Here is a 12,879-nt window from a genome sequence, read left to right on the forward strand (position 1 = left end):
AAAGACAAGTAGAGGATGGTCAGGTCCTAAGGATACACATGGTGCAAGCTCTCCCTCCATTTAAAGAATTGCTCATATTCATAAATTAGCTCATATTATAGTGGCCAGATGTTTACTCTTTGCGGTTGGGGCTCTGTCTCTGTCACATCCCCAACACCTGGGACAGTGCCTGGCCTGTAATAAATGTGCTAATATTCTGAGTGACTGAAAGAGCAGTAATGAAGAGCTTGCCTTTTGCCTGTTAATTCTGATGTTTTGTCTGTGTCCTACCTTTCAGAGTCGAGAAAACCATCCAGATGGGATACATATAAACAAGAAAAGAAAGAAGATTCCATTAGTGAATTTTTAAGTTTGGCAAGATCAAAAGTTGGTCCACCTAAACAAGAGTCCAGTCCCTTAGTAAACAAAGATGAAGAGCATATACCAGAATCACTCTCAAATAAGGTATTTGGGGCTTCCAGGTTCTCTTTGCCAGGCTAATTGTGGCCTTTGCTTTTCTCCTTGTTACTTGATAGCAGGAGTCAGCAAACTGGGAAGGGCCAGATAGCAAATATCTCAGGCTTTGTGGGCCAAACAGTCTCCATTGCAACGATTCAGCTTTGCTGTTGGGTGCGAAAGAAACCATAGGCAAATATGTAAACCACTGGCTATAGATAGCTGTGTTCTACTGAAATGCTGTTTATAGAAATAAGCAGCAGGTCAGGTTTGGAGCACAGGCTGTTTGCTGAGGCCTGCGCTATAGTCCAGCGATTCAGTCATAGCTTTAATCATGTGAAGAGAGGTTATAAACTTCTCTGCCTAGAATGGCTTTCACTTAGCATCCACTATTGAAACAAAATTCAATGCGTTTGTACTGGAAAATGTCTGGATAATAAATATTCTCTTTCATGGAGAATATAGGGAAAATATCCATTGGGTTTTTTAAGTTGCTTCTTTAATAGTTAAAAGTTGAACTTGAGAGGTTGGTTTTTATTTCTATATTAATAGCCTCATTTAAAAATGGTTTTTTTTTTAAAAAAATCTTTATTTATTTATTTATTTTATTTTTTAAATTAACATACATTAAAATTGATTGTTTTTGTTTGTTTTTTTGGATTTTTTTGGCGTCTGGCTGGTATCGAGATCCGAACCCTTGGACCTTGGTGTTATAACACTGGGCTCTAACCAACTGAGCTAACTGGCCAGACCCAATTTGATGAGTTTGAACACATATATAGATTCATGTAACCATTACCACAGTCAGGCTGCAGACGGTGTCATCATCCTGAAAAACTCCTCCATGCTATTCCTTTTAGTCACACCCTCCCCTCACCCCAATGCCCTGTCAACGACTGATATGTTCTTTTAGTTTTGCTCTCTCCAGAATGTTATATAAATGTAGTCAGACAGTGTACATATACAGACTTTCTAGACTGGCTTCTTTCTCTCAGCATCAAACCTCTAAGATTCATCAGTATTATGCGTGTATAGTTCATTCCTATTTATTGCTGAATAGTATTTCATTGTATGAATGTACCAGTTTTGTCGATCCATTTACCTTTTATGGACATTTGGCTTATTTCGAGCTTTTGGCTATGACAAATAAAGCTGCTAGGAACATTCGTGTGCAGGTTTTTGTGTGAACATAAGTTTTCGTTTCTCTAGAGTAAATACCTAGTAGTGGATTGCTGGGTAATATGTACATATATATTTAATTTTATAAGAAGCCGCCAAACTGTGTTCCAAAGTGGTTTTTTGCTTCATGTATTATGAAGCTTTCTTGAAAGTTAGGTGCATACACATTTAGGATTGTTATATCTTTTTGGTGAATTGACCCTTTTATTATTATGTAGTATCACTCTTTATCCCTGGTAATTTTCTTTTGGTTAACATTTGCATAATCTATAGTTTTCCATCTTTGTACTTTTAACCTATCTATTTCATTATATTTAAGGTGGGTTTCTTATAAACAGCATGTCATTGTTTTTCTTAAAAATATGTTTTGATATAAATATATTTTGTGCGTTTTGAACATTTGCATTTAATGTAATTGTTGATATTTTTGTATTTAGGTGTACAATTTTATTGTTTGTTTTCTGTTTGTTTCCATACTTTTTTGTTTCTTTTGTTTCCCTTTCCTGCCTTCTTTTGGATTACTTGAATAATTTTAGTATTTTATTTGAATTTATTTTTTTACTTTATTATTTTTTAGTAATTGCTGTAGGGATTATAATATACATACTTACCTTTTCACAGCCTACTTAGAATTAATATTTTACCACTATAAGTAGAATGTAGAAATTTTACTATTATATGGATTCCTTTACTCTCCCCCTTTACGTTGTCTTGTGTATTACATATACATACACTGAAAACTCCATCAAACAGTGCTATCTATCATTTTTGTTTTCAGTTGTTAAACATACCAGGAGGCTTCAAAAAGTTCATGGAAAGATTCACATTGCCTTTTTTTTTTCTGCATTATCTTTTAATTCTATTTTTCCATGAACTTTTGAAGTACCCTCATATTTTAAAAGAATTGATGCAGAGATAACTGTCTATTTTATTTAATCAGGTATTTGCCATTTCTGTTGCTCTTTCTTCACTGCTGTTTCTTCACTCCTAAAGTTCCACGTTTTCCTCTCCTATCATTTTCTTGTCTTAGGAACTTCCTTTAGCATTTCTTTTAGAGCATTTCGAACAACTGATTCTCTTAAATCTCTTTCATCTGAGAATGTCTTGAATTTGGTCTGCATTCCTAAAGGATGTTTTTGCTGGATATAGAATTCTAGGTTGACAATTCTTTTCATTTAGCCCTTTAAAAATTTTGTGCCACTTCCTTCTTGTCTCCATGGTTTCTGATGAAAAATCTGTAGTCATCACATTGTTGTTTCTCTGCTCATAATGAGGCGATTTTTCCTCTGGCTGCTTTCAAGATTTTCATTTTGTCTTTGTTTTTTAGCGATTTGATTATAATGTGTCTGGGCATGGATTTTTTTTTTTTTTTTTTTAAGTTTATTTTGTTTGGGGTTTGCTGAACTACTTGAATCACTGAGTTTGTCTTTCCATAAATTTGGAATATTTACAGCCATTATTTTTCCAAATTTTTTTCTGCACCACATCTCACTTCTCTTCTGGGATTCTGATGACATAAATGTTAGACCTTTTTCATATCATCTCACAGGTCTTTGAGCCAGCCTCTGTTCATTTTTTTAATCCTTTTTTTCCCCTCTCCGTTGTTCAAATCAGATAATTTCTATTGATCTGTCTTCAAGTTCACTGACTCTTTCCAGTGTTATCTTCATTCTGCTATTGAACCCATGCAATAAATTTTTTATTTTGGTTATTGTATTTTTCTTTCTAAATTTTCCTTTTGTTTCTTTTTTATACCTTTTTTCTTTTCATTCATTTGCTCTTAGAGCATGGTTATAATTGCTGCTTTAAAGTCTTTGATAATTTCAACATTTTTGTCATTTCAGGGTTGGCATGTGTTTATTGTTTTTTGAAAGTTGATATTTTCCTGGTTGTTCATATACCAAGTCATTTTGGATTGCATCCTGGACATTTTGAATATTGTTATGAGACTCTGAATCTTATTTAAATTCCAAGAATAATGTTGATTTTTTTTTTGTTTTGTTTTGCTTTAGCAGGTAATCAGCCTACTTAGATTCAGGCTACAAGTTCTAGCTCATCTTCTGTGGGCTGTGGTTCTAATGTCATTTCTGTTTTCAGAGCCTATATAGTACTATTCAAATCTATCTTGCATGTGCACTACCCAGTGGTGGTCTGGGACCTGGATGGTGGTTAATCGCACAGTTGTGTAATTGAAGCCTTTGGTTTGCTATTTGAGTCATATCTACATGTGCATAGCTCATAAGCAAATTAGAAGTTCACAAAGCCAGTCACCAGAAAAAAAAAGTGGTATGTCACATATGATCACTCTCTTAAGCTCCTCTCCTTCACGATCTTCCAGACACTTTCTGACTCTCTAGGCTCCCCTTTCACATCCTCCAATTAGAAAGCTGGGACTTTATTTTCCCTGCTCTACCTTGCACTTCCCATGACTTTATCTTTGTCTAGAGTCAGGTGGCAGGAGGACAGAAAGGGGTGAAAACAGTGGAGTTCACTCTGGACTGTTGGGACCACAGCTCCTGTGGTTAGAGAAAAGAGGTCCCCTCCCTTGTAGTCTTAGGTTCCTGACCAGCAGCTGCTGCCACCACCCCTGCCACCACAGATTTGGAACCTGTCCATTGGGTCTTTACTGTTACTTTTTTAACAGCATAAAACCCCACTCAGGGACTCGGGTTCTGTAATGTGGTCATTAGATTAAAAAACACTTCTATACTTTGTTGAAAATCATGTTGAGATAGCATTGGTATATTTTTTTGCCTGGAAAAACTCTTAGTTCTTATGTTTTCACTTATTAGCCATGAGATCCTAGAAAGGCCTCTTTCCCTCTCTGGATTATTTAATTTCTTTCTTTGAAAACTTTCTGACTCAACACAAATGTGAATGTGCGCATCTTTTGGTGGAGGGTAAAGGGGGGTGGTGAGGGAGCTTTGTAGACACAGACCTTGTGTGTTTGCTGTGTGGTGTTGTTATTTAATTCTAATATAGCTCCTTTATATTCTGGAAAAAATAAAAACAGAAAGGATCAGCTCCTGAAACTATTTAAGAGTTGAATGTCTCATGTACGTGTGATAATTCTGCCCATCCATTTACTATTTTAGACCATTAAAGGTCTAAAGACCAGAAATGTCTGTGAACACAAGTACCAGTCAGCCATCATTCAGTTTATGGTCCAGGCATGTGAACTCATATTGGTATCTGTGGCTTGCCATGAAGACATCAGATTCATGACTTTTCTTAGGAATTATTGCCATCATTTCTTGTGCTTCACTATCAGGCCCTCTCTCAGAAATTTTTATAAATTATGAAACAATCTCAGAAGTTTAAATAAAATTCAGATAATTTTTTTCCCCTAATTTTTTTCACTTCAGCATAAGTTGCCAACCAGATGCCCTGTGTTTCCTTCAAAGGAGGATATTCTTTTATGTAACCACAGTATGTACATACATCAAAATCAGGAAATTGACACTGATACATTATTGCTATCTAATCCTTAGACTCATTCAAGTTCTACCAGTTGTCCTAATAACGTCCTTTATAGCAAAAGAATGCAGTTTAGCATCACTTGTTGCATTTAGCTATCACATCTCTTTGGTCTCCTTCAGTCTGGAACAATTCCCAAGTCTTTTCTTCTTTCATGATTTTTGAAGACTTTTGAAGATTGCAGGCCAGTATTTTGTAGAATGTTCCTCAACTTGGGCTTGTCTGATGCATCCTCAGGATTAGGGTCAGGGTCTGCATCTTTGGCAGGAAACCTCGGAAGGGATGCTGTGCCCTCGTTGCACCCCATCAGGTAGCGCATCATGTCAACTTGTCCCATTACTGAAGTGCACTTTGATCATTTATGTAAGGTGGTGTCTACCAGGTTTTTCCACTGTAAAGTTAGTCTTTTCCCTTTTGTAATTAATAAGTCCTTTTATCTATTAATTTCTTACAAGTTTTGACTTAATCCTGAACAACCAGAATAATATTTTCCCTATAGCATAGAAATTGAATTGGCTTAATTATTTTTTAATAATATTTAGGAACTTTGAAATATGTAACTGTCCTATTTCTCATAAAATTATTTATTTATATCACTGTGGATCCATGATTTCCTATTTTATCCAAAGGGATAAATGTAGTGCTGTTGTAATTCATCTTAATGCTCAAATATTCCAAGGTTTGGCTGGTTGGAGCCCCTTCCTGTTGGCTTCTGTGTCCTTTTGATATGTCCCTATTATTCTCTGAGCATGTCCTTGCTTTCTCGACACAGTAAGATGTTGTGGGCTCATCTTTTTCTTTCCCAACCCAAGCTCTAGAGTAGTCCTCACTCCAAGGAGCCCTGGTTATTTTTAGTGGGGAACGGTATTTAGAAAACAAGATCTGGGCATGCTCCTGACTTTTTTATTATTATTTTTCCTCTTTAATTTTTTTTATATGAAAAGCGTTTACTTTAAAACTACAGACTCCACTGTCCCAGTTTTCCTCGTGTGGGTATTTGTCACTGTGTTCCAGAAATTGGCGGTAATGTAGTATGGAGAATGACCCCTGACTAAGAGTAAGAACAACTGTGTGGTAGAATCCAGACCCACCCACTGGCACAAATCACAAGTGGGTCCTTGACAGAGTCTCTCCTCAGCTCTGACCCAAGGATCTTCAGCAGTAAAATGGAAGGGCTGTCACCGGGTCAAGGATTCAGATCTCCATACTGGCCATCCGCCAAAAAAAAAAAGGAAGGACTTAAATGGCTTCTGTAGGCGGGTCCTGGGGCTCTCTCGTGCCGCTTGGCATGTTAGATTACCCTTGGGGTCTGGGGTCCTTGTCTGGTGATTGCTGTTTGAGGGTAGGAGCTCTGTCTTCTTGCTCCTTGTTTACTGAATTGAGTTTGGAAAAAGTTTCTGCCTCTTTCTTTTGTTAGTCTGAATGTCCATCACCTGAACTTATTTTAGGAAGAATGATGTGTTGTTGCAAAGGGAAGTCCCATGGCCATTTTTTCGATGTGTTCCTGGCTCCCTCCTAGTTGTGTGGAAGACCCACAGTTTTTTTTTTTCAGTGTTTTCCTATGAGCAGATTATCTTCATTACTTTTAATACTGGACCTCTGAAGCCTTGGACAGACTTGAAAATAGGACAGAGGTGCTGTGCTCTCTATTTTTCTGGGTCCTTTGCAATTCTGAGTAATGACCAGTCTTCATGAGAGGCTTCGGCTGTTTCTACCTAACTGGCACATTCTAAAGTTCTTGACTCAGAAACGGATCGTTGTTTAGTTTGGCAGTGTGTTGTCATGGATACCATGGATTTGCTCGCGTACAAGAGCATACACATGAATATATGTGTTTGTATATGTAAGTGTATTCTAGAATGTTTGGCTCCCCTCACCCTTGCTTCCTTACTCCTGACTCTAATTTCACTGTTATTACAGATAGTAAACAAAGATGTGGATTCACAGACTGAGGGAGAAGGTAGCCGCCCGTCCATGGGCTTATTCAGAGCCATCTTTGCCAGCTCCTCAGATGAAAAGTCCTCATCCTCTGAGGATGAGCAGGGAGACAGTGAAGATGATCAGGCCGGTTCTGGGGAGACCAACGTCAAAAGTTCCCAAGAGACTGCCTTGGGGGAAACATCGTCTGTGGCACATGGTAGGTCAATATTTCAGACTTGGGGATTAAAAGAGAAAACCATTTCTTTAGGGAAGCTTCTTTTTTAGTTTGTAATCTTAAATCAGGATAATTAGCAATCAATGATGTTTAATCTTATATTTTTAGCAGGGGTGGAGCAGATTTTTTTTTTTTTTTCCTATCTTGTAGCAATCTGTGGTATATTTTTCAGAGAGCTGCGTTTGATAATATTGATTTTCTGAGTTATCCTATTTGAGAATTAAAAAATAGTTAAATTGTCATTTAAAAAGATCACTTTTTTTAAAACCTGGCTTGTGAGGAGGTGCCAGGATTATTGGAAGACATTTGGTCATGATGTGTACAGGGGCTCTTCCTGCTTTCCTCTCTCTATGGCGAATTGTATACTCTGAATCAGTCATCAGACAGGCATTGCCTGGTGCATAGTAGCACTTGGAGAATTGTGTCTGTTCTCATTACTGTGAGTCTAACACTTGGTCAGCAGCCTGTCCTACTTGTTCTGTTCACCCCTGCCGGGGGTTTTGGGCATAGAAAAAGAAGCTGTCTGTCATTTGCAGAGGTGGGAGAATTTTCAGATGCTTGGGTGGGTGGACAGAATTTTCCATCTAAGCCTTGGAATGTTCTGCTTTCTCCTGCCTTCTCCTGTCAGTTATCAGGTATAATTTTTCAGGGCCTTTAACCAAAAAGTTATATAGAAATATAAAATATTGTTTCTTCTTAAGTGATTACGAATACCAGCCTATTTCTTTTTTCTGTGAAAAAAAGAATCCCATATATTATATTACAAAGTCATATAGATTTGAATTTTAAAAGTTCAAATGTGTAGAAATGTAGAAAGCGTAAATCCCCTATAATCCTACTTACCAGAAGTAATCACTGTCAATACTTTAATGCTTATTTTCCAGACTTTTTCCATTTTTTATATGGCTTCTGTCTGAAGATGTAATAATCTGTTTAAAAAACAGAGTTATAATGTGAACATGATCATTTGTTTTCAGTTTTTCCTTCTTTGATAATTTATTTTGAATGAAATTTGTCTCCCCCAGTTTTCTGGGATGGGACATAGTCTTACATCACTGTTTCTTTGTGTAAGTTTTTATTCTCAAATGGCCCTTTGGGTCTCAGGTGATCTGGAGCATGTGCCCAAAGGTACACACTCCACCCTGTGTTACAGCCCTTGATGCGCTTCGTCATAGGTGCTCTTGTGTGACTGACTTCCTAGCTCCCGGGTCCCTGAGGGCAGAGGTGGGATCCTCAGTGTCTACTGCTGTGTCCTCAGCACCTGGCAGGAGCTAGTTAAGCAAAGTGAAGAAAAGTACACGTTAGCTGGTGGCAACAGACATTAATTAAAGACTGAGACACGTTACTGTTGGGTAAATGAATGAAATTAATGCGCTGGTGTTTTTCAGCTAGCCAGCCGGCACCCCAGGAGCCAGCTCCTCCCTTACTGATACGAAAGATGCAGATAGATGAAAGAGAAGAGTTTGGCCCACGGCTGCCTCCTGTCTTCTGTCCCAGTGAGTCCAGAGCTCCTTCATGTGCCTGTTTGCATCAGCACGTGTCTGCACTGAGATAGGACAACTCCAGCAGCACCGCTACACTCACCCATCTGATCCGACTTGAGGCTGACCCAACGTATAAGCTTGTTTCTGGTTTATCTATTTTAAGTCCCATTTTAAAACCCATTACCTCCACCTACTGCCTGAATGATAGTTGTTGCTGTATAGCTTCAGAGACCTTTAAACTTTTCTTCTTTTTTCACTTTCAGGTGTTCACAGTGGAGTCCTAAGTGTCTTAAATGTTGTCACTCATAGAATAAAAAAGTAAACATCTAGAATACAGAGATGAGAGGGAAATTGTGGGGAGAAGAATATTTTAAGACTTTTATATTTTGGCTAATGTAGCAAATAAAATCAAGTTAGTCCTTTTAGAAGTAAATACAGTCTATCTACCCCCCACAATATCCTTAACAACTTATGTTCAGTGCCGTCTTAGATTGACATCTCACGTTAAAAGCTCTTTGATGGCTAGGTTAACAAACATCTATAACATGGCTCAGACATATAAATCTTTTTGAAGTCTGGATTAGCAAACATCTGTAACATGGCCCAGATATATAAATAACATATAATTCCATTTTCCACTTTATAATTTCCTGTAGTGCTACATATAATGATTAAGTTTGATTAATTAACTCAGCTTTCAGAGAGATGATTAAAAGCAGAGGAGAAAGTATGAAGTTTTGAAAAATTGCAATGAACATATTTTTATTTGCTTTAGTTGTCCAGATCTTTAGTTTAAAATTGGTGTCAGCACTTGAAAGCTAAGTTATTTATGCCTCTTTCCCAGAATGTCCTTGATACCCTTGTAATAGCTAGTAATTTGGTCTATGGGTTACTTAGGGGAAATGGTTTTTCAAAATCTAGGATTAAAAAAAAAGTTTGGAGAGCTCAAATTTTGAAAAATCTGACCTACTATAGGACTAGATTATTGCAGGCACCTGTTAACTGGGTTTGGGAAATATCCACACTTCTGAAACATTCTGAAACTTAAAGTGGAAAAAGTTGATTTAATGACTTGTACTGCTTCTACAGATTGAACATCCCTAAATGGTCTAAAATCCGAAGCTTTTTGAACACCAACATGACACTCAAAGGAAATGCTCATTGGAGCATTTCTGATTTCAGATTTTTGGTTTAGGGATGCTCAACTAGTATGTATTCTATGGATATTCCAATGTCTAAAAAAAAATCCAAAATTCAAAACACTTCTGGTCCCAAGCATTTCAGATAAAGGATACTCAATCTGTACTATTACAAATTTTTTTTGGTTTGGTTACCTGGAAATTAATGACCCAAGAAAACATTTTGGTCTAAGTTTGGAAGTGGAGAATCTAGGTAAATGCAGCTTCTTTAGTTATTTTTAATGATTACGTACATTAGGTTGTTTCAATGCTAGATTTTAGTGTTTCCACTTATAAGACAAATTGTTATAAAATGTGTTTTTGTAAAGAGAGGACATTGTAAGAAGAGCTAACATTTATGTGCGGGATTCTGGGCTATGGGATTCATGTGTATGGTCCTGTCTAATCCACCCAATGTCCCTAAAAGGATAGGGATTCTTATTATCCTCATTTTATAGATGAGGAAACTGAGACTTCTGGAGGTTAGGCAACGTGCCAAAGATCCCAGGGCTGAGTTTCCAGTTCTGCTCTGCCTCTGAGCTTACCTGAGGGTGTTAGATTACAGAAGTCTTGTGGGCATTCTGGCCTGACTTTATCTTCATCTGGCCTCATCTGGCAGATAAGGTAAGGCAGGATACTGAATAGATCACACAGGTTTCTGGCTTCTTTCTTTCTAAATACAGTGCTACAGTGTGGTGTGTTAGTCCATTTTATCAGTGAGGCTGAAGCAAATCAAAGGGCAGGAGTTCCACCTCAATGTTAAACATTCCATCTACGTCAGACTCCGGATTCAGTAACTTAGGAACTTACTTATTTTTACATTTAGTCTTTATTTTCCCCCCATAGTTCATGTGTTGATTACATTTGTGTTTCAGATGCTCGTCAGAAACTTGAGACACCTCAAAAAGAGAAACATAAAAAGAACAAAGAAAAACACAAGACCAAGAAAGAGCACAGGCGAAAGAAAGAGAAGGTGAGTTGATCTCTGGGTGTCCCAGGAGAGGTGTGGGGTCTGACATTCCTGCTTCTGTTGTCCAGATAAGCCCCCAGGAGTGGTACATAACACCAGCCCAAGAGAGTATCTGTTGGCCAAGATGGGGGTATGCAGGTCTCTCTAAGCCTTAACAGAAAGGTTGACATTCAGTGCAAACCATTTGTTTTTCAGAAACTTTCTTTTTCTTTCAGAGCAGAACTTTTTAATTTGTTCAGATGTACTTTAAAAAAATTTTTTGTGAACATTAAAAAGTAGGAAAAGGGACATTTAAGTATCTTAGAGTAATGGTTGAGTATTAAATAATAAAACTGTATTTATTGATTATTCACTCAAACGAAGCTATTATTTTGAACATTTCTCAGCCGCTTTGTCATTATTACAGGTTGAGATTAGAGTCCATAGTTTGCCATTTGAAGTAGAGGAAATTTGAATAGAAGGAGTAGCATGTGCTTTCACTGTCAATGCCTCTTACCTCATCATCCATGTCTTTTTTTGAGTTATGGCACAGGCTTTTAATTAGGTGAATATTATTGTTGGGTACCCAAAGTGGTCTGGGCTAGTAGTGGAAGAGATTAGAAACAGCTCCATTATTGGCTACTAGAAGAAAGGATTCCCGGGCGTGGAGGATGACGGAAGTTCTCTTGCAGTGAAGTGAAAACAATTGAGTGCTGACAGGTTTGAAGACCAAAGTCCATTTGTTCTGACCAGTGTATCTGTTATAACCTCTTCTTTGTGCCTTTCTGGGGTGCTTGCCATCCTGATGTGTAGTTTCTCAGGTGCCTAACAAAATAAACTGGTCAGGTTCTCACAGGAGGTGGCCCGGGTCACTGTGCATAAGATGGGGGCTAAGTGTCAAGACAGGGCCCTGCCTACATCTGCTTGGTTCTGCTATGTCTGTTGCTAGAGGATTGGCTGTGTCAGTGTGTGCACAGTTGAGAATGTGCACAGCTGTCTGCTCCTGGTTTGCTCATGTTAGGCTAACACTCACTATAAATGAGGCCTTTTTAGTTTTTGAATGACTCCAGCAACCAAATGCCTTCCTTCCTTCCTTCTTTTCTTTCTTTCTTTTAATTTTTTTTTATTGAATCATAATTGATTATACATATTTTTGGGATTCAATGTTGATATATGTTGATCAAATCAATATTACTTGTATGTATATTGTTACAAATTGTACTTATTCTTTATGCCCCTTGTCCAATCTCTCCCTATCCCCCTCTCCAAATGCCTTTCATTGTGATGAATTAGGGAGGGAAACACCCATTTGGTCCTCCCTCCCTTTTTTTTTTTTTTTTTTTTTTTTTACAGAAAAAGAAACACAGGAAGCATAAACACAAAGGGAAGCAAAAGAATAAAAAATCAGAGAAAAGTAGTAGTTCTGAGAGTACCGAAAGCAGTGACAGCCAGAGTGACAAAGAAGGAACCGCAGACATGTCACCCCAGGAGCTACTGAGGCGGTAGGCAATGGGGAACAGTGGGTTTTTCAGAAATCTTTCAAAGGCTTACTGAATATTTGATGTATTTGCTTAGAGGCAAATGTCAGAAATGAGAAATTTGTATATTAACCAGGCTTTTAAAAAACTTTTAATATTTAATTACATAACTAATACATTAACATATTTTCATTATGAAAATTCAGACCTTACAGATAAAGTGGCCCTTGACCAATTCTCCAAACCTCTCGTTCCCTCACAGTAATCTCTGCCATCAGATTCATAAGTAACCTGCAAGACTTTTTTCTTTTGTGCAACTATAAACACATACTTCCACATTTTTGTGCACATTTTTAATATAAAATACTTTTATGTAGGAAAAATTTACATACAGTATGAACATTTATAGTAACTAAATACTACCAAATAGCTTTCCAAAGAGGCTATATCTAGATTACGAAAGCACCTGGTTATTATATCAATTACAAAAATTACATACATTATAAAAATGTTTGCTAGTATAATGGTAAAAAATGGTATCTCA

At 37.4% G+C, this 12,879-nt stretch overlaps 1 protein-coding gene across 2 annotated transcripts in view; it reads left to right on the top strand.

Annotated features, from left to right (window-relative positions):
* GPATCH1 (G-patch domain containing 1) overlaps positions 1 to 12,879 on the top strand; it is a 41,569-nt gene that overhangs the window by 26,190 nt on the left and 2,500 nt on the right. For both annotated transcript variants that reach the window (XM_063111507.1, XM_063111508.1), the window contains 5 exons: positions 278 to 444; positions 7,012 to 7,228; positions 8,635 to 8,742; positions 10,784 to 10,881; positions 12,211 to 12,359. In XM_063111507.1, coding sequence (XP_062967577.1) covers positions 278 to 444; positions 7,012 to 7,228; positions 8,635 to 8,742; positions 10,784 to 10,881; positions 12,211 to 12,359 — 739 coding nt within the window. The remainder of the gene's footprint in view (positions 1 to 277; positions 445 to 7,011; positions 7,229 to 8,634; positions 8,743 to 10,783; positions 10,882 to 12,210; positions 12,360 to 12,879) is intronic.

Source organism: Cynocephalus volans, chromosome 10, assembly GCF_027409185.1.
Source record: "Cynocephalus volans isolate mCynVol1 chromosome 10, mCynVol1.pri, whole genome shotgun sequence".
Lineage (NCBI taxonomy): Eukaryota > Metazoa > Chordata > Mammalia > Dermoptera > Cynocephalidae > Cynocephalus > Cynocephalus volans.